The sequence below is a fragment of the Plecotus auritus genome (assembly GCF_963455305.1).
Source record: "Plecotus auritus genome assembly, chromosome: 6".
NCBI lineage: Eukaryota > Metazoa > Chordata > Mammalia > Chiroptera > Vespertilionidae > Plecotus > Plecotus auritus.
Genome location: NC_137773.1, coordinates 96,139,301 through 96,166,831, shown reverse-complemented (window position 1 = coordinate 96,166,831; position 27,531 = coordinate 96,139,301). Strand labels below are relative to the sequence as shown.

The 27,531-nt window shown below is 55.6% G+C and overlaps 1 protein-coding gene across 4 annotated transcripts in view; it reads left to right on the top strand.

Annotated features, from left to right (window-relative positions):
- The window catches only part of CPAMD8 (C3 and PZP like alpha-2-macroglobulin domain containing 8), a gene marked incomplete at its 5' end in the record, with an annotated part of 63,702 nt that overhangs the window by 30,674 nt on the left and 5,497 nt on the right, over window positions 1–27,531 (top strand). For 3 of the 4 annotated variants that reach the window (XR_013960835.1, XM_080672664.1, XM_080672663.1), the window contains 20 exons: window positions 534–676; window positions 3,985–4,047; window positions 6,666–6,897; window positions 9,663–9,816; window positions 10,273–10,403; window positions 11,230–11,281; window positions 16,942–17,118; window positions 18,363–18,444; window positions 20,364–20,520; window positions 20,611–20,685; window positions 21,447–21,612; window positions 22,647–22,733; window positions 22,822–22,958; window positions 23,087–23,242; window positions 23,330–23,392; window positions 24,026–24,210; window positions 24,807–24,894; window positions 25,908–25,982; window positions 27,018–27,123; window positions 27,217–27,327. Coding sequence is in view for 3 of the 4 variants with exons in the window: in XM_080672664.1 (XP_080528790.1) it covers window positions 534–676; window positions 3,985–4,047; window positions 6,666–6,897; window positions 9,663–9,816; window positions 10,273–10,403; window positions 11,230–11,281; window positions 16,942–17,118; window positions 18,363–18,444; window positions 20,364–20,520; window positions 20,611–20,685; window positions 21,447–21,612; window positions 22,647–22,733; window positions 22,822–22,958; window positions 23,087–23,242; window positions 23,330–23,392; window positions 24,026–24,210; window positions 24,807–24,894; window positions 25,908–25,982; window positions 27,018–27,123; window positions 27,217–27,327 (2,440 nt within the window). Of the gene's footprint in view, window positions 1–533; window positions 677–3,984; window positions 4,048–6,665; window positions 6,898–9,662; window positions 9,817–10,272; window positions 10,404–11,229; window positions 11,282–13,873; window positions 14,173–14,751; window positions 14,978–16,941; window positions 17,119–18,362; window positions 18,445–20,363; window positions 20,521–20,610; window positions 20,686–21,446; window positions 21,613–22,646; window positions 22,734–22,821; window positions 22,959–23,086; window positions 23,243–23,329; window positions 23,393–24,025; window positions 24,211–24,806; window positions 24,895–25,907; window positions 25,983–27,017; window positions 27,124–27,216; window positions 27,328–27,531 lie in introns of all 4 variants that reach the window. The other variant, XM_080672665.1, reaches the window with a different exon arrangement.

Here is a 27,531-nt window from a genome sequence, read left to right as displayed (position 1 = left end):
TTGTAACAGTCACTGGCCCTTGGTCAGATCAGGCACTACAATAATTGATTTTGTGTGTGTGTGTCAAAGTCACACAACAGGAAATTTAATCATTTTAAAGTGAACAATTCATTGGCATTTAGTGTATTTGCAATGCTATGCAACCACTGTCTCTATCTAGTACCAAAACATTTCCATCACCCCAAAAGGAAACCCCATCTCCATCAGCAGACACTCCCCATTTCCTCTTCCCCACCCTGGCAATCACCAATCTGCTTTCTGTCTCTGTGGATTTGCCAGTCCTGGACATTTCATATAAATGGAATCATACGACATATGGACTGCTGTGTCTGAGCCACAAATGTATTGGCCTTCCCTCTATTCTGTACTGGATGGTCACTGGGTGCCATGACCCCCTCAGTCCATGTCACCAAGCCTGCTGCAGGGCCATGACATAGAAGCAATGTTGGGTCAGTGGCCTCAGGGTGATGAGAACTGTTGGGGACGTTACATCCACTTCCCCACTGTGGGTCTGGATGTTGTCTGTTGTCTAGGAAACAGGACTGGTGGTGATGACTGACCTGGTGAGCCTGAACCACCGGCAGGATGGTGGCCTATACACCGACGAGGCTGTCCACACCTTCCAACCCCACACAGGGAGCCTGATGGCAGTGGCATCCTCCAGGCAACCTCCCAGGTAATTGCCGCTGCCTCGAGCAGGGTTTTCTAACTTCACCCTGTTGACATCTAAGGCTGTGGCCAAAAAAGAAAAGGTAGATAGATGCATTCTAACCAAAAGAAAAGGCTGGGGCCAGATCATTCTTTGTGGTGAGGCCGACCCATGCACTGTAGGGTATTGAGTAGCATCCCTGGCCTCCACCCATCAGATGCCCGTAGCATCAATTTCCCCCAGTTGTGACAAGCAAAAACGTCTTCAGGCATTACCCATGTCCTCTTGGGGACAAAATCACTACTTACCTAGTGGGCTGGGCACTGAGCATTCAGCTCTACCCTTCCCTGTTTTTAGCCACATCCCAGTGCATGGGTTGGGGTTGTAGAGAGAAGAAGGTCCATGAGGGGAGAAGGATCAGGACAGGATGGGAAGCTGGGACTTGATACTCCATCTCCCAGAGACTCTGCTTAGAAAATTCTATTATCCTTTCTCTTTCCCCTGCTTCTTTTTCTTGCTCTTCCTCCTTCCTCTCCAAATCTCTACCTTCTCAAGTTGAAACCAAAGAATTACTTTTCAGTCTTTCTTATTTTAACTCTAAATGTTTAAGCCTTTTGAAGGCTATGAATTTCCCTCGGAGTACTGCTTTGGCTGCACCTGGGTTGTTCTGTACGTGTTTCCATTATAGCTCAGACTATTCCCTTTCTGAGCTGTGAATTGTCCAGAAGTTTTTAAACTTTTCAAGTGATTTTTTAATAATATATTTTATTGATTTTTTACAGAGAGGAAGGAAGAGGGATAGAGAGTTAGAAACATCGATGAGAGAGAAACATCGATCAGCTGCCTCCTTCACACCTCCTACTGGGGATGTGCCCGCAACCAAGTTACGTGCCCTTGACCAGAATTGAACCTGGGACCTTTCAGTCCTCAGGCCGACGCTCTATCCACTGAGCCAAACCAGTTTTGGCTCAAGTGATTTTTTAATGTGTTTTGTAAATTCGTTTCAAATGTGCATCATATTCAGTGAGCATGGTCTGTATGATATCTGTTGTCTGGTTTTTATTTTGGAGACTGACTATATTGCCAGTGTTTGTAAATGCTCATGTCTATTTGACTATCCCAACCCCTATCATTGAGTACAGGGCTCTCTATGCATACTTTTGGTCAAGCCTACTGATGGTGGTATCCAGATCCTCCATATCTTTACTCATCTTTTGTTTGTTTGTTTGCTAACTTATCAATTATTGAGAGAGAGGCATTCACATATCTTCCTCAGATTTGTGTCTTTGTTCCTGGAGTTATGGAAACCCTTGTTTTACCGGAGGTGATGTTTTCTCTTCTCGCCTATTTCCCCCTTTGTCCCCTCCCTTCTGCTCCCCTATTGCCTACCTCTTTTTTCTCCCACCCTCTTCATTCCTTTGCTTTTGCCACTGGCTTCTCAATCATGGCTCTTAGCCAGCAGCTTGGGAAGGGGAAGGGTGCTCTGAAGACTTTGCCTCCCCACTCTCTGGATTTAAGGGCCTATGAGCTGAGACAGGGGAGGCAAGCCTTGGATGTCCTCTTTCCCACCTATTCCTCTGAGAGAGGGCACACAGCCAAAGGGGGCCAGGAATGGGGTCGATGTAGTCAGCAGTCCCTCCGTATCTGGGTCTCTCCAGAGACCCTGAGGATGAGCCCCAGGCTCCTCGGCCCTTTTTCTGAACCAGAAATGGACCAGAGGGCCTTCCACTCTGATGGGCCTACCCATGAAAGCCCTCTTCACCTTTCAAGCTTTCTCTGCCTAAACTGAGAGCCTTCCCAATCCGCCAGCCCCCTCTGCAGTGGCTCCTGGGTGCCTGGGACCCCTGGGTTCTTCCTGCCTGGGCAGGCCCACAAGGATCTTAGCTTCCAAATTCCAAATCAGGGTGTGGCAGACCAGGCTTCTCCCGTGGCAGTCTGGATGCACTCAGAGGCATTTCTGGGATGTGGTTTGGGTGAGGGAGGTGAATACTGGCCCCTCAGGCTCCACCAGTCAGCCACTGCCCCAGGGGCCGCGAGAGCTTGGCCTGGAAACAGCCTTCTGAAACCCCAAACCACAAAAGGGTAACTGCAAATCCCAATGCACCAGGCACAGGAAATGCCTTAAAAAGCAGGTGTCTGTGCCTTTTCGTAATTGGATAACCTTCTTTTTTTAAAAAAAAAAATATTTTATTGATTTTTTACAGAGAGGAAGGGAGAGGGATAGAGAGTTAGAAACATCGATCAGCTGCCTCCTGCACACCTCCTACTGGGGATGTGCCCGCAACCAAGGTACATGCCTTTGACCGGAATCGAACCTGGGACCCTTGAGTCTGCAGGCCGACGCTCTATCCACTGAGCCAAACTGGTTAGGTCTGGATAACATCCTTAATCCGAGGACAAGATGTTTTTTTAACCGCGTGCATGTGGTTAAAATGTTTTCAAACAGTATGAAAGGTTATACACAGAAGCAGAAGTCTCCCATCTCCAGAGTCTCGTATTCCCTTCTTAGAGACAACCATGGCCAATAATTTCTTAGATACCCTTCTAGAATTTTTGGGTGCATATATAAGGATTAAAAAAAAATGGGAGAGACTATAATACTGTTTTGTACCTCCCTTTTTAAAGTCAACAATAAGTCTTGGAGACAGTCCCTATCTGTATATACAGTATATGCTTATCTCCCTCTTTTTCACTGACATATAATATTCTGCTGTATGAATGTAGTGTCATGTGATTAACTAGTCCCCTGCTGATGGAGATTCCAGCTGTTTGCTAATTCTCACAGGGCTGCCATGAACTACTCCATCTGTCTGTCTTGGCACAGGTGTTTGTGGGCATCTCCAGGGTGCATTCCTAGGAGAGGTATTACAGGTTGAAAGAATATGACCATTTTTAAATTCTGAGCCATTTTGCTAAATTTCGAGTTGGGCTTCTTATTATTTTTAAGTGAAGGGACAGCCTCCAGGGAAGGGGGAGTGTGAGGCTTCTGAGGATGGACCAATGAGGAAAGGCGCTCTGGCCGAATGGGAGTGGTTGGGGTGGGGAAGAGCTCATGTGATGGTGCAGAAAAACAGGACAAACCCAAGGGGAGGGTTTGGGGTAGTCCCTGCGGCCCTTCTTACCTTCTAAATTCCGAGTTGAAGCACTCTCATTGGAAGGTGACTCTGCCAAGCCTTTGATGCCTCACTTCTAGCCCTAATCTAGTAGAACGTTAACCCTGCCGAGTCAGAGAATTAACATGTTACGTCCTAATGGAGTAGAATGCTAACCTGCCAGGGAACAGAATTAAGTTATGACCATGGACCTTTAATTACTTCTCTCCCCGCCCCCGCCAGAGCAGAGAAGAGGAGAAGGACCTTCTTCCCGGAAACCTGGATTTGGCACTGTCTCAACATCAGGTACAGGAAGGCTCCCTTCCTTCGCCGTCTTTGTGGGCCGCGCTGGGGCATTCACATAAGTCCAGATGGTTCGCAGGGGATTCGCCTGCAGCTCGACACCCCCATCTGAGTGAGACTTGGGGCATCTTTTTCTAACACGTAAAACCCAAAGCCATGAAGCCAGCCCTGAATCCTGCTGCAGCCTCTGACATCTGCCCATGACATTTAAAATGTAAGGGCTCTGTGCCTCTCACGGCTCCCTCTGGGGGTAACTCTATCCGCCCTGTTTGCATAACGAGCTCATTAAAACCATTACAGTTCCCTGGAACAGGAACTCGACCCCACCTACCTCCTCCTCACGCCTCAGGGGACTCGGACGCCTGCCCAAAACACAGGCTGCTTTTCTCAGCACATTTCCTTTCCACATTTTCCTCCTTTTAGTTCTTGAAGCAGCAGGGCCCTGGCAAATTCCTGCAGGATGCCATCGGCTTTTTTCTTGCAATGCTCAGTATGAGACCCCAATGGCACTAGTAGAAGGCAGTGGTGGCCTGAAAGTTCAGACCCCGGGCCATTGGGGTGCTGCCTCCTGAGCCAGGTCCCCCTTCTAGGCACGAGGTGCCACGAGGCACATGGCATGGGCTCCGCACAGAACAGAGCTCCCCGCCGGGGTTCCTCGGGCTGTTTCACAGATGTGTGTGTGCCCATTGTGGGAAGGCTTAACTCCCCGTCAGAATAGATCCAGGTTATTGCATTTTGCTCTGGGACCCCAGACTTAAGATGGGCTGTCTGGCCATCATCATTCAATTGTGTATCTGCTTTCTGGGTGCCAGGTGATGCTTTTGGTGCCAGGAATGGTACCAAGACAGGGGTGATGTGGTACCATTCCTGGCACCAATCCTACTGAAGCTTCATGTTCTCATGACGGGCTGGGCACGGGGCTCCAGAGGCGGAAGAGGAGCCCTTTGGAGAAGCTGGAGAGGCGCCCAGAGCAGGTGGAGCCTAAGCTGAGTCCCACAAGATGGACAAACAAGAAAGGGAAGGTGTCCAGGTGGCAGGACCAGCATGGACAAGAGCAGGTTGGAGTGAGCTGGAAGGGCCTAGAGGAGGGGGTTTGTGGAGGTGAAGGCAGCATGGGCTGTGGTGGGGAATGTGGAGAGCCACATAGGGTTGCAACCAGGGATTTGAGACTTGAGGTGCTCCCTCCCCCTCTGTTGGCTGTGACCATACTAAGCCATGAAAGTTCTGCCAACTGGGAAGAGGCTGGGCTTGAGCTGTGGAGGGGGCGGCAGCGTGTGACCCTCACAGAAGGGGACGATAGGTACGCAGGCACTGCGGGGCCTGACCGGCAGTGTGGTCTCTGCAAGCTGTAGGCTGGGGTGTCTGGCTGCCCCGTGAGGCCTGCCTGGGTCAGGCTCCGGAAGTGGACAGAGGTGGATGGGCAGGGGAGGAGCAGCAGCCTGGCCCCTGCCAGCCCAGGAGCGATTCCGGCTTCCGTTCTTAGGCTTCTCGGGTTAAAGGTTTTATTTCCCAACGAGCATGTTTGCACCAAATGCCAAGGCAAATCGCAAAAGGACATCCTGGAACTGCAAAGGAGACAATAGGGTTTGTCCCCAGGGCCATCCCAGAGCCATCAGCGTGCCACTGGCGGGGGCAGGGAGGATCTGGCGTGGGTTTGAGCAGTGCTGTCAGATATGTAATTTCAAACCTCCTAGTGCCATGTCAGAGGCATAAAAAGAAACAGGTGGAGTTCATTTGAATTATATATTTTACATATGCCCCAAATATTGTTTCATGTGATCAATTTAAAAATTATTGCTAAGCCTTTTTATGGTCTTTCTTTCTTCTTGGGGGGTTACTGTATCAGTTTCCTGGGTCTGTGGTAACACGTGATCACGAGCCGGGGACTTAAAACAATAGAGATTTACTCTCTCACGGTTCTGGAGGCCGGAAGTCCAAGAGCACGGTGTCGGCAGGGCTGAGCTCCCTCCGGAGGTTCTAGGGGAGGATCCTTCACTGTCTCTTCCAGCTTCTGGGGGCTCTAAGCGTCCTTGGCTTGTGGCCACATCACCCCAATGTCTGCCTCTGTCTCCCCATGGCCCCCTGCCCCTGTGTCTGCCTTGTCTTCCCAAGGCCTTTCCCGCTCTGTATCAGAAGTTCCCTCTTCTTATAAGGACGCCTGTTATTGGGTTAGGGACCACCTACTCCAGCATGACCGCTTGTTAACATCTGCAAAGACCTGTTCCCCAATAAGGCCACATTCACAGGTACAGGGGTCAGGATGGGGACACACCTTTCTGGGACTCACAGGCATGCCCTAAGTGAGTGGTCCCCTCGATTCAGCATCTTCTCCCGTAAACTGGGTGGAGCATGCCCTGCTAAAGTTTGTACCTCTGAACCCGTATTCTGTGTCCCTATGGGCTCTCATCCTGAGAGCCATTCACATTTCTGACCCTCACAGAGAGTCAGGGCAGAGGGACGGCTTTCTGCTGTCACATGCTCATGGTGTCTTAAATGATTATTTCACAGCTGCAGGGGGTACCTTCCTGGGCTTAGGCCGTGTGGCTAGGGTCATCTGTTCTCACCTAGCCGCGGCAGCATGGCCCCGGAGAAGGGCCCACAGGTTGTCCATCTTTCCGCAGTGACCCGTCTGGCGAGGAGACGTTCAGCGTGCAGGTCCCCGACTCCATCACCAGCTGGGTGGGCGAGGCTGCGGGTCTGTCCTCGGTGTGGGGCCTGGGCATCGCCACGCCCTCCTTGCTGAAGACCTTCAAGCCCTTCTTTGTGGACTTCACGCTGCCCCCCCAGGTGGTCCGCGGAGAGCAGGTCAAGATCCCGCTCAGCATCTACAACTACATGGGCACCTGCACTGAGGTACTGAGCCCGCCCCGCACAGCCCTTCCTGCTGCAGGGGCAGCATCCATATCAGGAAGTGTGTGTTGTGGGGGGTCGTCCGGGGGATGTTGGAGGAGCATAGCATCTTTGCTATCAGGGAAGCAGGGGAGAGATGGGGTCATCCTGGGGAGGCCATGGGGTGAGCATCTGTGGTATTGGGGAGGTATGGGAAGTGGGGTCATCCTCGGGCCATGGAAATGGCATCTGTGATATTGGGAAACAGGGTGGGGTCTGGAGTGGACAGCATCTGTGTTGTTGAGGAGGCAGAGGCAGGAGCCACCTAAGCTGGGGCGGGGCTGGATGGGGATGTGTGCCTGGCAGGGTGGGGGTGCAGATGCCACGGAGCCCCCTGGCCTGACTCCTAGCCTGCATGGAGCAGGGGTCGGCACACTTCCTCTGTAAAGGGCCTGACCGTACATATTGGTCTCTGTTGCAGCAGGAAAGCCATCATAGACGATATGTACATGAACAGACGCAGCTGCAGCATTGATCTTTATTTTTGGACACTGAAATTCATACACCCATCTGGGACGGGGGGTGTACAGTGGGGGCCACAGCTCCCTCTTGGAGGAAATGGAAAAGGCTTCTGTGTCAGTTTCTTGTAGCAGCCGTAATGAAGTAGCACAAACCGGGTGGCTTAAACCAATAGCAATTTATCCTCTCACAGTTCCGGGGGCCAGAGTCCGAGGTCAGATGTGGGCAGAGTTGGCTCGTTCTAGAAGCTCTGAGGGAGAGTGTTGCATGGCTCTAATGCCGGTGGTCTTGATCCAGCATCAAGAAGGCGCTGTGCGTAAATTAAATAAGGGTCCAGAGATGAAACATAATTTTGGAAGGCATTATGGGGAGTCAGAGAAGACTTAGCTAAAGGAACTAAGTTCTCCTCGTCTCAGGACCCCTTGCTTTTTATTAACACAATTTGTCCCAAGGTGAGGTAGATATACACATCGAAGGGTAGGGTTAGGTACAGAATCCATTGTCAGATTGGGGAATTGCCTTCAGCTGTTCAGGTGTTTGGCCAGTAGGAGGCAAAAACATGTAGATTAAGATGCCCTCAGCTGTCTGGCAGCAAGCAATCATTTATGCATCCTTTTCAGGTTTGGGGAAATGCCGTTAGCCATTCCCAGATGATTCAGCCCTGCTGACATGCTGGAATTGGTCTCCGGCATGGCTCTCCTGGCCTCTGGTGGCTGCTGCAACCCTTGTGTTCCTTTTGCTTGTGGCTGCATCGCTCCCATCTCTGCCCTGTCTTCACGTGGCCACCTTCCCTCTGTGAATGTCTGTGTCCAAATTTTATAAGGAAGGACCCCCGTCATATTGGATTAGGGTCCACGCTAAGATCTCATTGTAATTTGATGACCCTATTTCCAAATAAGGTCACATTTACAGGTTGTGGGGGGTTAGGACTTCAACATATCTTTTTTGGGGGACACAGTTCAACCCATAGCAGCTCCCCTGGAGGAGGCTGACCTTGGAGGCTGGGGGATTTCAGAACCTGGTGACAGGGAAGGATGGCAGGTGAGGTGGAGGGACCCTTGAGAACCAAGATCTGATAGGGGCACAGTGGGGAAGGGGTGTTTGGGGGGCCCTGATTCGGTGCATCTTGGGGAGACCATCCTCCCTGACCTTGTCATCTTTGAGCCCCATCTCAGCCTGGATGCCTGCTGGAGGGTGAGAGGAAGGGAGGCGAGGAGGGCTCCCAATGGTTCGAGGCAGCTCTCAGGGGCGGCGATTGGAAACTGAGGTCAGGGCGGAGAGGTAAGCGGGGCACAGGGTCAGGGGTCCAGCTCGGAGCAAGCCTGCTGCTCTCTGCAGGTTGGCCCAGAGTTCCGGCCGCAGGTGTCGGCCTCAGCCGGCCAGCTGGCCTTCTCCAGGCCCTGCCCGTGTGCACAGCGTCCCCCGGGCTTCTGGCTTATTTCACACCGACAGCAGATGTGAGGTGTGGCCCCACACCGGAGACGCCGTGGAAACTGAGACGCTGCTCCTCCCAAACAGATTTCTGGCTTTTCCTGAAAAACGAGGACATCTGTCAAGGGCGTGGTTGGAATCTGTGACCTGAAGGGCGCCGAGGCTGCTGGGGGTTGGGGCGTGGTCTCAACACCTCTGTGCCTCACTTTCCTCAGAGGACCCCCTGGGCTTTAGCTTGGCTAAACTACCAGCTCATTCCTTCTCAGTGTTCCTATCTATAAACTGGGCGTGAGCGTTCAGCCTGGTCCCACTCACTCCCACAGGCTCCGTGGTTCATTCAGTTCTCTTTCTTTAGCTCCTAGCAGGGCACCTGCCCCCACGAGGTACTTCATATATGCTGGCTGGACAAACAGATGTGGAGCAAAGAGCCTGTCCTAGATTTGGGGTTATAGGGACACATGTCCACAGAGACACATGGTGCACACGCAGAGCTGTTACGATGCTGTAGACCCCGGTGGTTGGAGAGAGTCTCAGAGGACTGCTCTGTGGGGCCTGCACGGGGAGTGGCTCGTCATTCGATGCCCCGGGGTGGCTGTGGCGAGGTTGCCCTTGAACTGGTCTTGGTCTGAGGGGGAACTGGACCTGTGGGGGGTGGGGAGCTGAGGGAGGAAGGGGGCTCCCCGCAGGACACTGCGAGTATTGGTTCTGGTTAGAACTGGAAAGGGGGCTTCCCAGGAGGGCACAGCTTTTGGGGAGGGCTGGCAGGCTGATGGTGGCGGTGGGAGGAGGATGTGCTGGGAGTCGCACAGACTCGGGCACCATGAGCCCGCCCCCTGCAGGTGTATGTGAAGATCTCCGTTCCCAAGGGCATCCGGTTTGTCGGTCATCCCGGCAAACGTCATCTGACCAAGAAGATGTGCGTGGCCTCTGGGGAGACTGAGCCCATCTGGGTGGTCCTGTCCTTCAGCGACCTGGGGCTCAGCAACATCACAGGTGAGGGCCCTGTTCTTTGGGCACCCCTCCAGGCCAGCAAGGGGCCCAGGCCCTGACCACAGGCATGGGCGAGGTGCGGCAGGGGGTTGCAGGCGGGGGGAGCAGGTGCGGGGCGGGCCCGTCTTGAAGGGCAGGACAGCAGCTGGGGAGGCAGGCCAGAGGGAATGGTCTGCACATGGGGGAGGGGCCCCTGAGGATGGGGCTTGAGGCCTTACCTGCTAGAGCCGGGTTCTTAAGGCGCCAAACCAATGTAGCACACACGTGTGCATGTACAAACGCACACACATGCATGTACACAAACGCACACATGCACAGACACACAGAGCATATGCATACACACAACGTGCAGCTTTCACATGTGCGTGCATGCGCACACATACATGTGCATATATGCTCCAAGGGGGACAGGACAGCTCCCTGCTCTGAGAGCAGCACTGAGCACTCAAATCTCTGCAGCCAAAGTCCTAGCTTACGGAGAAACAAGCTGCTGCCGGGACGGGAAGCCCAGCAAACACGCAGAGGAGAGCAACGCGGACAGGAGGGTCCCCACCGGGCGGGACCACCTCAGGCGCAGCGTGATCGTTGAGGTGAGCCCACGCCCTCGCCCTCGCCCAGGGCACTTGGCCAGGGCTCTGTTCCCTAGGAATTCCCTGGTTTCTTTCCCTCGGGGCCTTGGAGCAGGTGAGGGGGCTTCCTCTCCAGAAGACTGCAGCATCTGGCCCCTCTCCATGGCACAGAGCAGGCCGTGGCAAATCGGCCTGGGATTCTCTAGGAAAGTGTGGCCCTAACTTACTAGTTTTGTGGGATAAAAGAGGTGTTGCGAGTTGAGAGTCCCACGGGGCTGTGCTGGTCACACCAAACTCTGAGGGGCATGTTGTTGGGTTCAGTTCTGGGTGCCTCCTTTTAAGCTGTCTTCTGCTACTTGGGAGATGTCTGTGGAAGGGGCAGAGCAGGAGCATGGGTGGAAGAGACAGGAGACAGGGGATGTTTGGGACAGACAGTGGGATGGAGACCCTGTCCTTGGCAGACGCAGGCATCCCCTTCTGGGTGCTGAAGGACATCAGATGGGGCCTTAGGTCATGGTGGCCTTCAAGTCATAGTGTTCCCCACCCCGAGAGGGAAGCTGGGCTGGGAGCCCGATGGAAGAGGGTGGCCAGGAGGGCAAGTGGGGGTGTGGGGAGCATGACAAGTCCAGGATTGGTTGGTGAGTTTGTTTGATTAGAGCCCAGGGAAGGGAGCGGGAGCCTCAGTTTCCCTACTTGCACCTGGGAGGTGCGCAGCCCAGTCCTTCTCTGTGTAGCTGTGAAGTTGGCATCACCCTGCAGTGTCCAGAGCTGGAGCCGCTGCCATGGGGGAGCAGTTGCACCCTCTCCTGACTGCCACCCAACACGGTTTTTCCCATTTCTGTTTCAGCCCGAAGGAGCTCCCCGCACATACACCTACAGTGCTTTCTTCTGTCCCAACGGTGAGTCCCCAGGCCCACCCCACTGAGGACTCTGGCCCTTACCCCTGCAGTGTTGCAGCTCTCCAGCTGCTAAGTAGGCACCCACCCTGCCTGGGGGCTGAGGACCCAGCAGCAGAGAACGGAGATGTTCTGTCTGGGGACAACCATAAACCAGAGTGAGGGCTGGACACCTGTGGCACAGGAAGTGAATGTACACAATTGCAGACTGTAGATGCCAACGAGAAGAGTGACCGTGGGCAGGAGTAGAGCCCAGGGTCCAGGGAAGGGGTATTAGAGTGACACTGAGGAATTAGGGAGACCCAGACCTTGGCGCAGCAGAGGAGGACATGGGAAATTAAAGTGAGTTCCAGAAGGTGGGGATCTGGGGTCTGCCGTGACTCCCCTTAAATTAGCATTATGCCTGCACGTGAACAGGAAATGGGTACAGAGAGTGCCCAGTGGGTGGAGTGGCCGGAGAAGGGCCATACCTCTGCCTTGGTGGAGTCATGGAAATGCTGGGTGGAATGTGAGCCTGGGCTGCCTGTGGGGCAGTCTGTCCCCTTCCATCCAGATCCTGCCTGAGAAGCCGTCCAGCTTGGAGCTTGGGCCGGGCTGGGCACCGGGCAGTCACAGGGGGCTTTGCAGGAGACAGAGCTGAGGGTCTGGAGTCCTTGGGTGATGTCCAGCCCTCAGTGAACGACCTTCCCACTGCCCAGGCGTTTGGCATGACTGTGTATTCTGAATACCAGCCCCTAACCGGTCCAGTGCTTGGCAGAGCTCTGTCTCCCACTCCGTGGCTTGTCTTTCCGTTCTCTTAATGGTATCTTTCCGAGAGCAGACGTTCTTTATTTTGACAAGGTCCAATTTATCAGTTTTTCTTTTTAGGGATTGTATCTAAGAAATCTTTGCCAAATCCTACATTTTCTTTTCAAAGTTTTACAGTTTTAGGTTTTATATTTATAAAATGGCTACAACCCATTTTGGGTTAATATTTGGAGACCATGCAAGATATGGATCAAAGTTTATTTTTCTGCATCTGGATAGCCAGTGGTTCCAGCACCCTTTCTTTTCTCCTTTCTTTCTTAGGGAGAGGGAGAGAGAGAGGGAGGGGGAGAGAGTGAGAGAGGGAAAGAGAGAAAGAGAGAGAGGGTTGGGGGAGAGAGAGAAAGAGAAACCTATTTGTTGTTCCACTTATTTATGCATTCATTGGTTGATTCTTGCATATGCTCTGACCAGGGATTGAACCCACAACCTTGGCATATCGGGATGACGCTCTAACCCACTGAGCTACTGGCCAGGGCTCTAGCACCATTTCTTGAAAAGCTTTTCTTTCTCTCTGGAATTGCCTTCACAGCTTTGTTGAAAGTCAGTTGTTCATACATGTCTGTGTCCATTTCTGGACTCCCTGTTCTGTTCCATTGGGGATTTGTCTATGTTGACAGCAAAGCTACACTGTTGTGATTCCTGTAGCTTTGTTTTATTTATTTTTTGAGAATTAAAAAAATTTATAATACATATTTGCCCTAGCTGGTTTGGCTCAGTGAATAGAGCGTCAGCCTGTGGACTAAAGGGTCCCAGGTTCGATTCTGGTCAAGGGCATATGCCCGGGGTGCAGGTTTGATCCCCAGTGTGTGTGTGTGGGGGGCATGCAGGAGGCAGCCGATCAATGATTCTCTCTCATCATTGATGTTTCTATCTTTCTCTCCCTTCGGAGAGAGAGCTATGGTAGAGGAAGCGCCTGGGAATCTGGGAGCTGAGTGGTGGTGGGGGGTTAGGGAGAAGGAAAGTGGGTGTGAACAGGTAAAAAGGGGCTCAGGGTACTTTCTGATCCAAGGAGAGGGGCTGTAGAAAAGGAACACCTGAAACAACTTCCTAGAGGAGGGACATAGCCAACTGGGCAAACCAGAGTGAAGGACGTTCCTGGCAGAGGAACACACACACCCTTCGGAGAGAAAGATAGAAACATCAATGATGAGAGAATCATTGATCGGCTGCCTCCTGCATGCCCCCTACTGGGGGAGGGGAATTGCAACCCAGGCATGTGCCCTGACCGGGAATCAAACCATGACTTCCTGGTTCATAGGGTGATGGTCAACCACTGAGCCACACCAGTGGCTATTCCTGTAGCTTTAGAGTCTTAATGTCATATGGGGTGAGTCCTCCAACTCAATTCTTTCTTATCAAAGTTGTTTTGCTTCTTCTAGGTCTTGCATTTCCATGTAGAATCAGCTTTGCAATTTCTCCAAAGACCCTGCTGGGATTTTGTTGGGATGATATCACATCTATAGATTAATATCTCAAAATATTGTCTTCAGACCCACGAACGTATCTGGCTCCCCACTGACTTGGGTCTTCTTTAGTTTCAGCAGCATTTCCCATTCCCAGTGTACAGGTCTTGTGCATCTTTTGTAGGAAGTATCCCTGAGAGCACTTCTTTTCTGTGCTACTGGACAAGCCGCCGTTACGCCAGCAGCAGCCATGCCTCTGCAGCTGCTGACTGAGCCACAGTGAGACCCACTCCCCATGGTCCCAATTCTCAGCGCTAAGAGCAGGCACAGAGAGGTGGGGCCTTCAGGCGACCCACAATGCCCCCTCTTCCTTTCCTCCATCCAGAGAGAGTTCATATCTCCACGCCCAACAAGTACGAGTTCCAGTACGTGCAGCGGCCACAGCGCCTCACTCGTTTCGACCTGGCCGTGCGAGCCCACAACGACGCCCGCGTGGCCTTGTCCCCCGGGCCCCAAGACACAGCGGGGATGATTGAGATCGTCCTGGGGGGACACCAGAACACCAGGTCCTGGATCTCCACCAGCAAGATGGGCGAGCCCGTGGCCAGCACACACACAGCCAAGATCCTCTCCTGGGATGAGTTCCGAACATTTTGGATCAGCTGGCATGGCGGGCTCATCCAGGCACGGCTGGGCTGGCCTGGCTGGGCACGGGAACCTCGCGGTTCTTTGACCTTGACTGCTTCCTGCTCTGTGTCTGGCTCTGAGGAGGGGTGGGGAGGAGGGAGGATAGACAGAGGGCGGCCCCTCAAGTTTCTCACAGTCTTCCCGGAGTTGTGGTGAGAGCTATGGTAGAGGAAGCGCCTGGGGATCTGGGAGCTGAGTGGTGGTGGGGGGTTAGGGAGAAGGAAAGTGGGTGTGAACAGGTAAAAAGGGGCTCAGGGTACTTTCTGATCCAAGGAGAGGGGCTGTAGAAAAGGAACACCTGAAACAGCTTCCTAGAGGAGGGACATAGCCAACTGGGCAAACCAGAGTGAAGGATGTTCCTGGCAGAGGGAACAGCAAGTGCAAAGGCCCAGAGGTTCCAGGGCGCCCGGTCACTTCGGAACCTGTAGGTGCCATGCTTGTGTCTCTGTTGGCCATTTAATGGATAGGATAATCTCTAGTGTCTCTGACCTTGGCCCTGTAGCCTGTGTCGCTGCTGCCTGAGCGCCACTGTGTGCCTTCTTCCAGCCTCCAGCGGCCTCGGCCTCTTTTTTTCAGGTTGGCTATGGTCCAGAGCCATCCAACGAGTCTGTCATCATGACCTGGACCCTCCCCAAGGCACCAGAGGTCCAGTTCATTGGCTTCTCCACGGGCTGGGGCTCCATGGGCGAGTTCCGCATCTGGAGGAAGATGGAGGTGGATGAGAGCTACAGCGAGGCCTTCACCCTGGGGGTCCCACACAGTGCCATCCCTGGCTCGGAGCGGGCGGCCGCTTCCCTCATAGGTGTGTCTGCTCCGCAGCCTGGCTTGGGAGGACGGGCAAGAGCCTAGAGGGCAAGGTGGCCTCTTCAGGCTCAGGTCCCACTGGGCTTTGCTGGGAACCTGTGCCCCCGGGGCCTCCAGCCACCCACCCACTCTCTCCCGACAAATAGTTTCTAGTGTCTTCTCCATGCGGGGCTCTGGGGACAGTCCCAGAGATGATCCCAACCCTACCCTTGAGGAGCTCCTTGTCTGGCCGAGAAGGCAGGTCCAACCTTCACAGTCCAAGCCCTATGTAGGGTGACCCCAAGGGGTAGGTGATAAACTCCAGGGGCAATGGAGCTGGGGTGATGTGCAAAGAAGGCCAAATGGCCAGGTGAAACCAGCCAGGTACAGGGTGGGGAGTGGGGTCCTGTGAGAGGGCAGGCATCTAGAACATTGGTTGGACAGGGGCAAGAGGCTGTGACCAGGGGTCTCTGGGGCTGTGGATTGTCTTTTGTAGCTCAGGCACGGAAGTGGGAAGTAGCACTGTGGGAGCTGGAAGGGTGGTGAGAGGGGGAGAGGCCAGGAGGGGCAGACAGACCTGACTGAGGGGTCTTAGGTCTCTGACATCAGAGAGTGGAAGCCCTGGGGCTCAGGGAGGTTGGTGGTTGTGGCTGGATCAGAAGATATTGGAGTTGATTTCTGAAGTACAAGGTTAAGTTAGAGGTGGCTGAGAGGGAGGGTTAGTGGCCCAAATGGAGGTGATGGGCATAGGGGAGGATGCACGTGGGCCGAGGTGGAGAGGAGGGAAGGCTGGCCCCGTGTGCCAGTGCCTTCAGCGCAATAGGGCAGAAGGGCAGAGAAGAAGTGGGGAACCCAGAGGGGGTTGATGAGAAAGTAGCCAGGCAGCCCCCGCACGGGAGGAGGCAGTGGGACAGGAGGAAAGGCCAAGGAAGGAGAGGAGGTGCGGTCAGGGGACAGTGGGGATTCTGGAGGGCCCATCAGCAATTTGGGGGACAGAGAGGCCAAGAAGAGGAAGACGCAGTGCTGAAGGGTTGAGAATAAGGACCAGAAATAAAAGAAAAAAATATATTAAAAAATGCACCAACAAAGCCACCCATGTATGGAAACTTTTATTAAAAATCCAAATACTGCCCTGGCCGTGTGGCACAGTTGGTTAGAGCAGCATCCCCATAAGCCAAGGTGTGGGTTCCATCAGTCAGGGCATATACAAGAATCAACCAATAGCCCGGCTGGTGTGGCTCAGTGGTTGAGCGTTGACCTATGAACCAGGAGGTCACAGTTCAATCCCGGTCAGAGCACATACCTGGGCTGCAGGCTCGATCCCCAATAGGGGATGTGCAACAGGCAGTTGATCAATTATTCTCTCTCATCATTGATGTTTCTCTCTTCCTCTCTCTGAAATCAATAAAAGCATATATAAAAAAAGAATCAACCAATGAATGCATAAATCAGTGGAACAATAGGTTGATGTTTCTCTTGCTCTCTCTCCTTTCCTCTCTCTCTCTAAAATAAATTTTAAAAAATCTAAATACTCATGATTAGGGAGAAAAATCACATTTTTTATTAAAAGTTAGAAAAATATTTAGAATGATTTAGAAGTCTAAATGGCTATATTGATGCATTATCATTTGTGAGGTGCAGCAAAATCATACTTTGAGGGAAATTCATAGCCTTGAATGTACCTGTTTAAAAAGCCAGAAAGCAAAAAGCATTTAGCGTAATGAAAAGGTAGAGAAAGAACACCTAAGTTCAAGCTAAGGAACACAGGGAGGTGTGTATGAGGTGGCCACCAGAGCTGGTAGACCAGGTGGGCTGACTGGACAGGGTACAGTCCAGTTCCAAATGGCAGCACTAGCATTCAGAGGTGGGGGCGGCCACTGTTAGGCCACAGGTGGGCTCCCACCTCTGCAAAGCTGTCCCAAAGACAGCGAGGACCCTGGGCAAGGCCGACCCCCAGCCCAGCCCTCTTTTTCTTCTCCCCAGGAGACGTCATGGGGCCCACCCTGAACCACCTCAGCAGCCTCCTGCGGCTGCCCTTTGGCTGTGGAGAGCAAAACATGATCCATTTTGCCCCCAACGTCTTTGTCCTGAAGTATCTTCAGAAAACCAGGCAGCTCAGCCCCGAAATGGAGAGGGAGACCACTGATTACCTGGTACAAGGTACTGGGGGATCTGCTGAGGTAGAAGGTGTGGGGAGGAAGGCAGCCATGACTGCTGGGGCAGCCCACACTCCAGGCACAGTAGATGGGGGGAGGGAAGGAAGTGGGTGAATGGGGCCACTCTGGATAGCCTGATCTGCCACTGTCAGCAGGAGCTGGGGCCACACCTGTGAGGACAAGGCTCTGAGTGCTGGTAGTCAGCCAGGGGGAAAGGAACAGCATCTTTTAAAAATGTAGATTTTTTTTAACCAACAAGAGCAATATAATCTTCTACACTAATAAAAGAGTAAGATGCAAATTGACCATACCTTCGTGACACCCACCAGCCAATCAGAAGCGAGTATGCAAATTAACCCAACAAAGATGACGGGTTAATTTGCATACGCAGGCACTGCCCCAGCCGCTCTGGGCCTCTGGGCAGTGCGGGAAGGTGGGAAGGCTGCTCCAGCCAGAGCGTAGGCGGTGCCGGCAGCCAGGGGAAGGAAGGCCCATTCTTGCACAAATCTTCGTGCATCAGGCCTCTAGTAATATTATAAAAAACATTTAGAATAGGAAAAAAAAGTCCTATAAAATGTCAGAGTTGGATCTGGGTTTACTTTCCTGCCCTCAGTAGCACAGATGAGCTTTCTGCTCTTAGAGCTCTGACCATGGCATCCACAGCGTAAGAGTTGTAAGAGTTGCCCCCTGAGCTGGGGGATGGTGGGGTCCTTTCACCTTTCGTTGCTGTGTAGAGGGACCATGATGTGTGTATTGATGGGCACTGGAGCAGTCTCCAGTTCAGGACTTTCAGGATGGTGCTGCCATGCATTGCCCCATTCATGGGCTGGGTAAAGACATGTCTGAATATCGCTGGAGTGGAATTTCTGAGTCTCATGATCTGTTCAGTTTGTAATCACTTTCAAGGCTTGCACTGCCCATGCCCCCTGCTGGCCTCATAATAAGACCAAATGCCCAGCTTGGAGGCCCCCGTAGTTGCCTGACCTCCCTCCCTTCCTCCCTCCTGTCCCCTGTTGCTCTCCTGCTCTGGTCCCTGTGGCGCCTCCATTGGGCGGAGCAGTCCCCACCCTTGGGGACAGAGGGCGTCGCCTTGAGATGGTGCACGTTAGCCAGCCCTGCTGTGACAGGGGCAGTTTCAAGGATCCCAGATGTGGCTGTGGCATTGTTTGTGGTCCCCAGGGTAGGACATGGGCCGGCCGGGGCCAGGCCATTCAGCAGAGGATGCTGTCACCTCCGCTCACCCCACAGGCTACCAACGGCAGCTGACCTATAAACACCGGGATGGCTCCTACAGTGCTTTTGGGGAGCGGGACGCCTCAGGAAGCATGTGGTGAGTCCCACGCCCAGCGCTGCCACAGAGGGCCTCATCCAGCACAGCGAGGCCAGGGCTCGGGGCCTGACCCCCAGGGTGACAAGGAGCCTGCCTGGGAAGTGGAGACTCTGCCAGGCCTGGGTGCAGTGAGGGTGGTGGCAGTCTCTGCTGCTGTGGCCACAGTCTCTGGGACCCGTAGCCCCTGGGACCCACAGCCCCTGGGACCTGGAGCGCCTGGGAACCACAGCCCCTGGGACCTGGAGCGCCTGGGAACCACAGCCCCTGGGACCCACAGCCCCTGGGACCCACAGTCCCTGGGACCCACAGTCTCTGGGACCCGTAGCCCCTGGGACCCACAGCCCCTGGGACCTGGAGCGCCTGGGAACCACAGCCCCTGGGACCCGGAGCCCCTGGGACCCCTGGCCCCTGGGACCCCTGGCCCCTGGGACCCCAAGCCCCAGTTCTCCGGCCTTTTGGGAACGGGTCCGGGCACTCTGGGCCTCCTTTGGGCCCACTGGACCTGAGGATGGGGACCCCGAGCCGGAAGGGATGGCTAGAGAGGTCTAGGCCAAGGTGCTCGGGAAGAGTGGCCTGGCATCCGGTTTCCCTTGCAAGGGGCTCCCTCTGACTTTTGGAGTGACCAGGGCAGGCCCAGTGGGGGGCTGGGCACACCTGGGTCTTGTTCCCTGGGATCCTCAGACCACGCAAGTTTGTGGATTTGCCTCGGCCACTTTGGGGCTTACAAACTGTAGGCCACCCCCAACTGTCCCCAGGGCCCTCCTCCCAAAGCACCAGCCTGGCGGCACCTGCAGCAACTGTGGGTGTGGAGACTGCCCTGTCCTTAAGCTGACAGTGTCCACTGCACAACCGCAGTGCCTAGGACCGGGGGCGTGGGACACGCCAGGCTGAGCCCTGCGGTGACAGTGTCGCTCACGTGCTCCAGAGGGGCCCGCGCTTGGTGACCTGCCCAGTCTCCCATCCCCCAGCAGTCTGTCTACTGTCCCAGTTTTGGTCGTAGGGCCCTGTCTTGCTGATAGCCCTTGATGCAAGGCCACAGGAACACTGCCCCCGGGTGGCCAAAGCCATTGACTCGTTCTTCAAAAGCTGGCCAAGCCCCAGCAGCCCCCAGAGGCCTCTGCGGGTCAGAAACAGTGAGCTATGACTCTTTACACACCTTCCCACTGTGGTGGGGACGTGGCGCTCCAAGGCTCCTCCCTCCCCCTCCCCTGAGAAGAACCCTTTCGGATGAGGCTGTAGGAAGCACAGGCGGCGGCAGCAGCCTCCACCTGGAGCTGGGAAAACGGGGCTGTGTCTCTTGTGAGCTGTGTGGCCTTAGGCCAGATGCCCAACCTCTCTGAGCCTGTTTCCTCAGGATACATCCAGGACTGGGATCCAAGAAAACAATGGGATAGGATGTGGGCGTGCTCAGCACAGAGCCGGGTGTCCATCAGGACGGACAATCTTTTTGTGCTTCTCCCTAAATGCTTGACTAGCAGGATCCAGCCTTGAAGCTTTAAAACTCAGGATCAGTTACAGATGGTTTCCTGTGCATCCATGCATTCATTTCATGTTCATTCATTCATTCGTTCATTCACTTGTTCATTTAGTGGGTGCTCCTGTGTGGCAGGCCACTTTCTTAGTTGTACCATTGATGCACATGGCATGGGGAAGTGGGACTGGACCAGTTTGTAGGAAGGCTTGGGTGCTGGAGAGAGAGGGTCTGGCAAGGAGACTGGGCTCCATCCCTGGGCCAGCTGGGAGCCCACACACTTCCACTGAGTGCTCTCAACGGCCCTGGAAGGGCAGACTGGACTCACCTGTTTAACAGATGAGGAAGTGGAGGCTCAGGGTGATTTGGGAGTATCCCACAGTCCCTCAGCGGGCACGTGGGAGGTGACCCTGTCCTGCAACTCCCAGCCCCCTGGGTCCTATTTCAGGCTCACAGCCTTTGTCCTGAAGTCCTTTGCCCAGGCGCGAAGCTTCATCTTCATTGATCCCCGGGAGCTGGCAGCCGCCAAGGGCTGGATCGTGCGGCAGCAGCAGGTGGACGGCTCCTTCCCGGCCATAGGCAGGATCCTGAACAAGGACATCCAGGTGAGCTCCCTGCCTGCTCCTGGTGCTGCTGGGCCGTGCGGAGAGGGCTGTCCCCTCTGGCTCGGAGTGAAGCCAAGAATCCTCTTGCAGGGCGGGATCCATGGCACAGTTCCGCTGACAGCCTATGTAGTGGCTGCACTTCTGGAGACGGATGTGGCCTCCGAGGTGAGCACAGGGGCCCGAGAGGTCAGCGGGAGGAATGAGCGAGCGATTTCCCCTGCAGGCCTGTGTGGGCCAGGCCTGGGGTCTGGGTCTCCTGCTGTGTCATCCCTGGCACCTGCCCCAGAAGGTACAGGCTACATCTCGACACCACACCCTCGCAGCAGCTCCCACACTCTGTCCTGGTCTAAAGATGGAAAGCTTGGGAGACCCTGCCTTCTGCGATCTTTATGACACTAAAGCAGAGTCAGCTTGACTCCATGGCGCCCCTGGTGCCCACAGGAACACATGACTCATTTGCTAAATTCTTGAATGCTTCCAATCACTCATTTTCCCACTTAACCATTATTTTGGGGCAGTTTCCCTGAACCTAGCCCGTCACTGGACAATAAACTGGGTTTCCGTCCTCCAGCAACTCACACTGGGGTGGGGTGAGTGTGAGCAGGGTTGGTGGACTCTCTGGAAGGAGGCAACCATTGATTCGAGGCCTTGAAGACGAGAAAAGCCGAGCAGTGGGTCTCAGAGGCCAGCTTGGTGATGAGGTGAGGTGGGTGGGGCGGCCAGCGCTCTGCCTGTGTCCCCAGAGCTTCCCTGGATTGATCTGCTGTGCTCAGACTTCATATGGAAAATGCTGGCACCAACATAAAAGCAAGGGGCTGTGAGCCATCCAGCGCTCTCCCCTGGCATGCAGGTGGGGGTGCTGTGTGGGGGTGGGGTGGGGGCAGAATGATCTCTCAGGACTGCACTTGCCACTCCCCCCACCCCAGGAGGAGAGGGGTGCCATTGCCAGAGCGCAGCGCTTCCTGGAGTCCAGCGTAGCCCTGGCCTCAGACCCCTACACCAGTGCCCTGACTGCCTATGCGCTGACCCTGCTCCGCAGCCCGGCGGCCCCCGTGGCCCTGCGGAGGCTCCGCAGCCTGGCCATCACGCAGGGTAGGTGTCCCATACCTGCCACCCCAGTGGCCACCGTGTGGGGCCACCCACGATGCCCAGGAAACAGTTCATGAACTCATGCGATGGGAATAAGGAGGCATCTTTTGCTCACTTCATTTTGTTTGTTGGATTATTCACTTATTATTGCATCTCCTAGTGGCGTCATTTGATGATGTGGATTGTGCCTGAGCATCACTTTCTTCCCCCAGAAAATAGGGAACACTGACCCCCAAACCCCACCAGGGAGGACACTGCTCAGGGATCCCCAGCAGAGGGTCCCCCAGGCTTCCTTAAATCATCCCTGGCAGGGTGCTGGTCCTCACCCCGCCCCCATCACAGGGTGAGCTTCAGGCAGCCTTTCTGTCTTCAGGGTGTCAGTCTCCCCAACTACTAAATGACTCCCATTGTGTCCCTGGAGTGCCAGTCACTGACTGACCTGCGACCTCTTGGAATGCCCCTACACTGAGTCCCTCCCCCTTCACTGCCCACACTCCCGCTCCCCCTGACCCCCGCCCCCCGCCGCCTATTCCCAGCAGCCGCACTGGGGCTGAGCTTCCATTCTGGCTTTTCTGATTCAGACATCACCTGAAAAGTTGTTTTCACTACTTAAGGGGGAAAAAGTTAGCAAAACTCTGAAAGCAGCCAGCCGGCTGCTTGGTGTCTATTTGGGACTAAATGCTGAGGATGGGGAGCGGGGTGGCTGGTTTTCTCCGGGTTTGAGGGCCTTTTACAGCTCACAGGGAAGGAGCCTTTGCAAGTGGGGAGTGACTTCATGGGACACATCAGGGCTTAGCCAGGAGGGAGGCCATTGGTTAGTGATGTCGCCAGGGGTACAGGAAGGCTGGGTCTGTCACATAGTTGCTGATCTGAGACAGTCCCAAGGCCCCTCCTGTCCCAGCATCTCTGCCGGGCACCCTCCCCCCACTGGGGCCCAGTCTTTGGGTCTCTTCTTGAGACCACGAGCCTTGATGCCCACCTTGGGATGCCAGGCTGAATGTCCTGGGGTGTGGCTCTCATCCGTCCTGGCCTTGCAGACGGGGTCACCCACTGGAGCCTGACGGGTTCCCAGGATGGGGGCAAGGACACCTTCCTGAGCTTCAGCGACGGGGTCTCCCAGGCAGGTACTGCCAGCCCCTCCCCCGCTGCCTGCCGTGGGCCCTGGGTTTGGGTCCTGGCGGCCAAAGGGCCCAGCCGCCTCTCCCGTTGCAGTGGTCTCAGCGGAGGTGGAAATGACGGCCTACGCCCTGCTGACCTACACCCTCCTGGGCGACGTGGCCACTGCCCTGCCCGTGGTGAAGTGGCTGTCCCAGCAGCGGAACGCCCTGGGGGGCTTCTCCTCCACTCAGGCGAGCTGGGCAGGGCCAGGGAAGGGGCTCGGGTCTGTGCAGGGTCAGCACCGTCCAGGAGGGGGAGCCGAGGGACCGCTGGCCAGCCTGGTCCTGGCGCTGAGGGCAGCCTCCCCTTCTGTCCCCAGGACACCTGTGTGGCTCTGCAGGCCTTGGCAGAGTATGCTATCCTGTCCTATGCTGGCAGTGTCAACCTCACCATCTCACTGGCCTCCACCAACCTGGACTACCAGGAGACCTTCGAGCTGCACAGGGCCAACCAGAAGGTTCTGCAGACAGCAGTGGTGAGTGTTCCCAGGGCTGGGAGTGGGGGCAGCTGCCCGCCCGCCCATGTGTGTCTGCGGGGGGATCACGGTGTCTTCTCTCCCCAGATCCCCAGCCTCCCCACTGGGCTGTTTGTGAGTGCCAAGGGTGAAGGCTGCTGCCTGATGCAGGTGAGGGTGCTCACAGTGGCACCTGGAACCCGGGACCCTGGGAGGGGTGGGCCACAGCTCTGAGCTCAGCATGCGGGGTGGGTATGTGAGAGAGACCCCAGGACAGACTGTCAGCACCCCGTATGCAGCCCACCCTGCCCAAGGCAGGGCCCAATGAAGGTGACCACGTGTCCCCTTGGGTATCGGGTCCCTCCAGAAAGATCCATTTGACTGGCTTCCCCCTGGCCCTCCCTATAGCCCCTCTGTCACCAGGTCCTGAGGTTTAGCTGAGCTCTGGGCGGGGGCAGGATGGCCTCACGGGCTCTGGAGAGTGTGAGAAGGCAAGTGTGCCTGGAGACCTTCGCAGCCTCAGCCTTCCCATCTCTAAAATGGGAGCCCAGATGGCACAGTGGTCTCAGCGGAGGTAAAAGAGAGAGTCCTGGAAGCGGGCAGACCTGGCTTGAGGCCTGTAAAAATGGGATGATGGTCTGTTTAAACAGCTCTGGCCATTTCAAGGCTAAATGGAGTAACCGTAGTTCCCGGAATCGTTGCTGATGTCACTGTCGTCGTCAGCCTGGCCTCTCCCACCTGTCCCTGCCTTGCTCCCCCACACAATCCCAGAGCCCTAAGACTTGGTCTTCTCACCCACCCCAGATTGATGTCACCTACAACGTGCCAGACCCGGTGGCCAAGCCGTCCTTCCAGCTGTTCGTGAGTGTCCAGGAGCCCGAGGCTGAGCGGCCCCGGCACCCAGCACCAGCACCCTCTGCTGATGACGACGACCCAGCAGCCGACCTGCATCACCAGGAGTACCAGGTGACCCTGGAGGTGTGCACCAGGTGAGGCCACCTGCCCTGTGCTTGTGTCAGGCCCAGCTCCTTGACAGCGATGGCATTGGCTACAAACACCCAAGATTTGGGAGCCCAAACGGTGGCACCTGCCCTGACCTGGGCCCCCAGCCTGCCAGTGTTAGAAAGAACCCACTATGTGTGCCATCTGGGTGTGGGCTCGCTCAGCCTCAATCCTCAGGGAGCTTCCCGACCCTCCCAGGGTGGTGGCCACTCTGTCCCCTCGCACCCGCAGTCTGCAGGTTTCTCTCTGAATGTCAGCCTCCCTCCTGTCACCAACACCTAGCACAGGTAGCAGGCCCCAGAGGCCAATTGCCACATCCCATGTCAAAGAAGGGGAAATGGAGGTCTGGCACTGAGAGTGACGAGGTTTCCCTTGGGCCCAGAACCCTCAGCAAGGCCCTCTCCCTGGCCTCAGTGTCTCAGCTATGAAATGGGCTGACGGATGACCAGCAAACCGTGTGTGTGCAGATGGCCTGCCAGTGAGGACCGGGGCAGGACGTCAGCCACGTGGGTGGTGGGGGCGGAGGGGGCCGTGAATTCCACCAGGGGGCTTGCATTTGAGCCCGTTCTCCTCTTATCGGAAGGTGGCTGCATGCAGGGTCCTCCAACATGGCTGTCCTGGAGGTGCCCTTGCTGTCGGGGTTGCGGGTGGACATGGAGAGCCTGGAGCAGGTAAGGCGGCTCTGGCAGGCAGAGGCCAGGGGGGTCTCTGGTTGGTGGTCCTGCCCAGCGTGCCAATTCCCAGCACTTTGTAAAATGGGTTGGTTGATGGTTCCCCCCACCCCCACTTTCTGGGCAAAGGGGCCAGTGGGAAGAGGGGGCTCTCCCATCAGGTGAGTCTCCCACTGGGCCGCCCATGCAGTGGAGGGCTTCAGCAGACTGGCTGTAAGAGAGACCAGTTTCATGTCCTCTTTTGTGGGGGAGGGGAGTGCACAAAGTGGGGGACGGTCTTGCCTCGGCCCAAGGTGGTCTGTAGTGTGGGGATGGGGTGATCAGGGGACTGGAAGGAGTACCAGGGGAAGGAGGAGACCAGCACAGAGGCTCTGGGACAGGAGTGGCTCAGTGGTTGAGTGTTGACCTATGAACCAGGAGGTCATGGTTCGCTTCCCCATCAGAGCACATGCCTGGGTTGCGGGCTTGATCCTCAGTGTGAGGTGTGCAGGAGGCGGCCGATCAGTGATTCTCTCATCATTGATGTTTCTCTCTCTCCCTCTCCCTTCCTCTCTGAAATCAATAAAAACAAACAAACAAAAAAACTGAAAAGGGGTCCCAGGCCGGGGAGGGGGGCTGGAGGGAGGGTGTTGAATGGTGCAGGTGAGGCAGGAGCTGGTGACAGGGCTCAGCCAGGTCCCCGGGGGACCACAGGGAGACCTGACCCAGGGCTGCAGCTGGATAGGAAGAGGCTGCAGGAAGAGGAGGCGAGGCACCGCTAGGGACAGGGGCCGCCTTGGGTGCCCTCTCCTGGGCTGGGGGGTCCGCAGCACCTGGGAAGTGCTAATTGTCATCCCCTGGACCCTGCCTATAGGGACTTGTTGATGACAGTGGGCAATCCCCCAGCCTCTGGGGCCCCAGCTTCCCCAGGCCTATCTCCCACTGACCAGTGTGGGCCCCAAAGAGATGGGGGAGGAAGCAAGCATTGCAGGCAGAGGGCCTGGGGGAACCCTGACCTCTGGCTTCCTCACCAGCTGCTCCTTGGCCAGCATGTGGCACTGAAGAGGTATGAGGTGGCTGGACGCAGAGTTCTCTTCTACTTTGATGAGGTACTGCCAGCTGGGGTGGTGGGCAGAGGCCTCCTCAGCACCCACATTGGCGAGGGCACAGCGGTCATGGTCCAGTGTGATTCCTCCAACTATTTCATACCATGAGAAAGAAACCGGGAGAGTAAATTCAGGCACAGCTGGTGTAGCTGATGGTGTGCCCCAGCCAGCTGGTTTTGGTGGGAAAAGTTGGGGGTGAATGGAATATAGTATTCAGCCACAAAAAGGAATGAAGCACTGACACAGGCTACAACATGGCCTCAAAAACGTGCTAAGAGAGGCAGGGCACAAAAAAACCACATAATGTGTGATCCCATTTATATGAGACTAGAGGCCCGGTGCACGAATTCATCCACGGGTGGAGTCCCTCGGCCTGGCAGGCGATCGGGGCCATCTTGCCTAGTCCCAATTGGGGCCAGCTGGGGAGGGACCTAGGGAGGACCCCAGGGCGTGTCCGGCCCTCTTGCCCAGTCCTGATTGGCCAGACCCCAGCAGCAAGCTAACCTACTGGTTGGAGCATCTGCCCCCTGGTGGTCAGTGTGCATCATAGTGACTGGTTGAGCGGTTGGATACTTAGCATATTATGCTTTTATTATATAGGATGTGCAGAACAGGCAGATCCATAGAGACAGAAAGCAGAGCGGTGGTTGCCAGGGCATGAGGGAGGGGCACAGGGAAGGGGAGGATGGGGAGTGACTGCTTTGGGGACAGGGTATCCTTTAGGGTGATGAATGCTCTGGAACTAGACAGAGGTGATGTCACACGACATTGTGAAGGAACTAAATGTCACACACAGCGAGGGGCGGCCCGCTGCAGGACTGGGGAGCTGAAAGGCCAGCTGAGACTTATTTTCCAGGAGGATAAAAGGACCCACAAACTGAAATGGGACCAGGTTTCTGTTTCACTCCTCCTGGGTACCCCGAAATCAGCTAGTCTGGGCCCATGCTTTGGGGTGCCAAAGAGCATGGAGGCCGCAGCTCAGGCCCTGGGACAAGTGGACCCAGCCGAGCCCGAGCCGTGCTGTCCGCTGCCCCGCAGATCTCCAGCCAGTGCCTGACTTGCGTGCAGTTCCGGGCGCTCCGCGAGCACGTGGTGGGCAGGACGTCCGCGCTGCCCATCTCCGTGTACGACTACTACGAGCCCGGTAGGCCCCTTTGCTCTCTCACACCCCAGCTCCCCCAGCTCGGCCCCTCACCTGTCACCCTATCACATGGTCACCATCCCCCTCACCCCGCAGCCTTTGAGGCCACGCGCTTCTACAATGTCAGCGCGCACAGCCCGCTGGCCCAGGAGCTGTGCGCGGGGCCCGCGTGCAACGAAGTGGAGCGTTCCGCGGCCCAGGGCCCTGGTGAGTGCGCAGGGCCCTGCCCCACTTTCCGCGCGCGTCGGGGCGGGCCGCCCGCTGGGAGCTGAGATCTGCGGGGGGGGGGGGGGGGGCGCTGGCCTGGCAGAGGAGGAGTCAGCGTGGTGAGGCAGGAGCACCCCAGCATTGTCAAAGGCGCGAGTTCTGGGCTGAGGGGCGGGGCTGAGCAGGGAGGGGCCCTGTGAGACC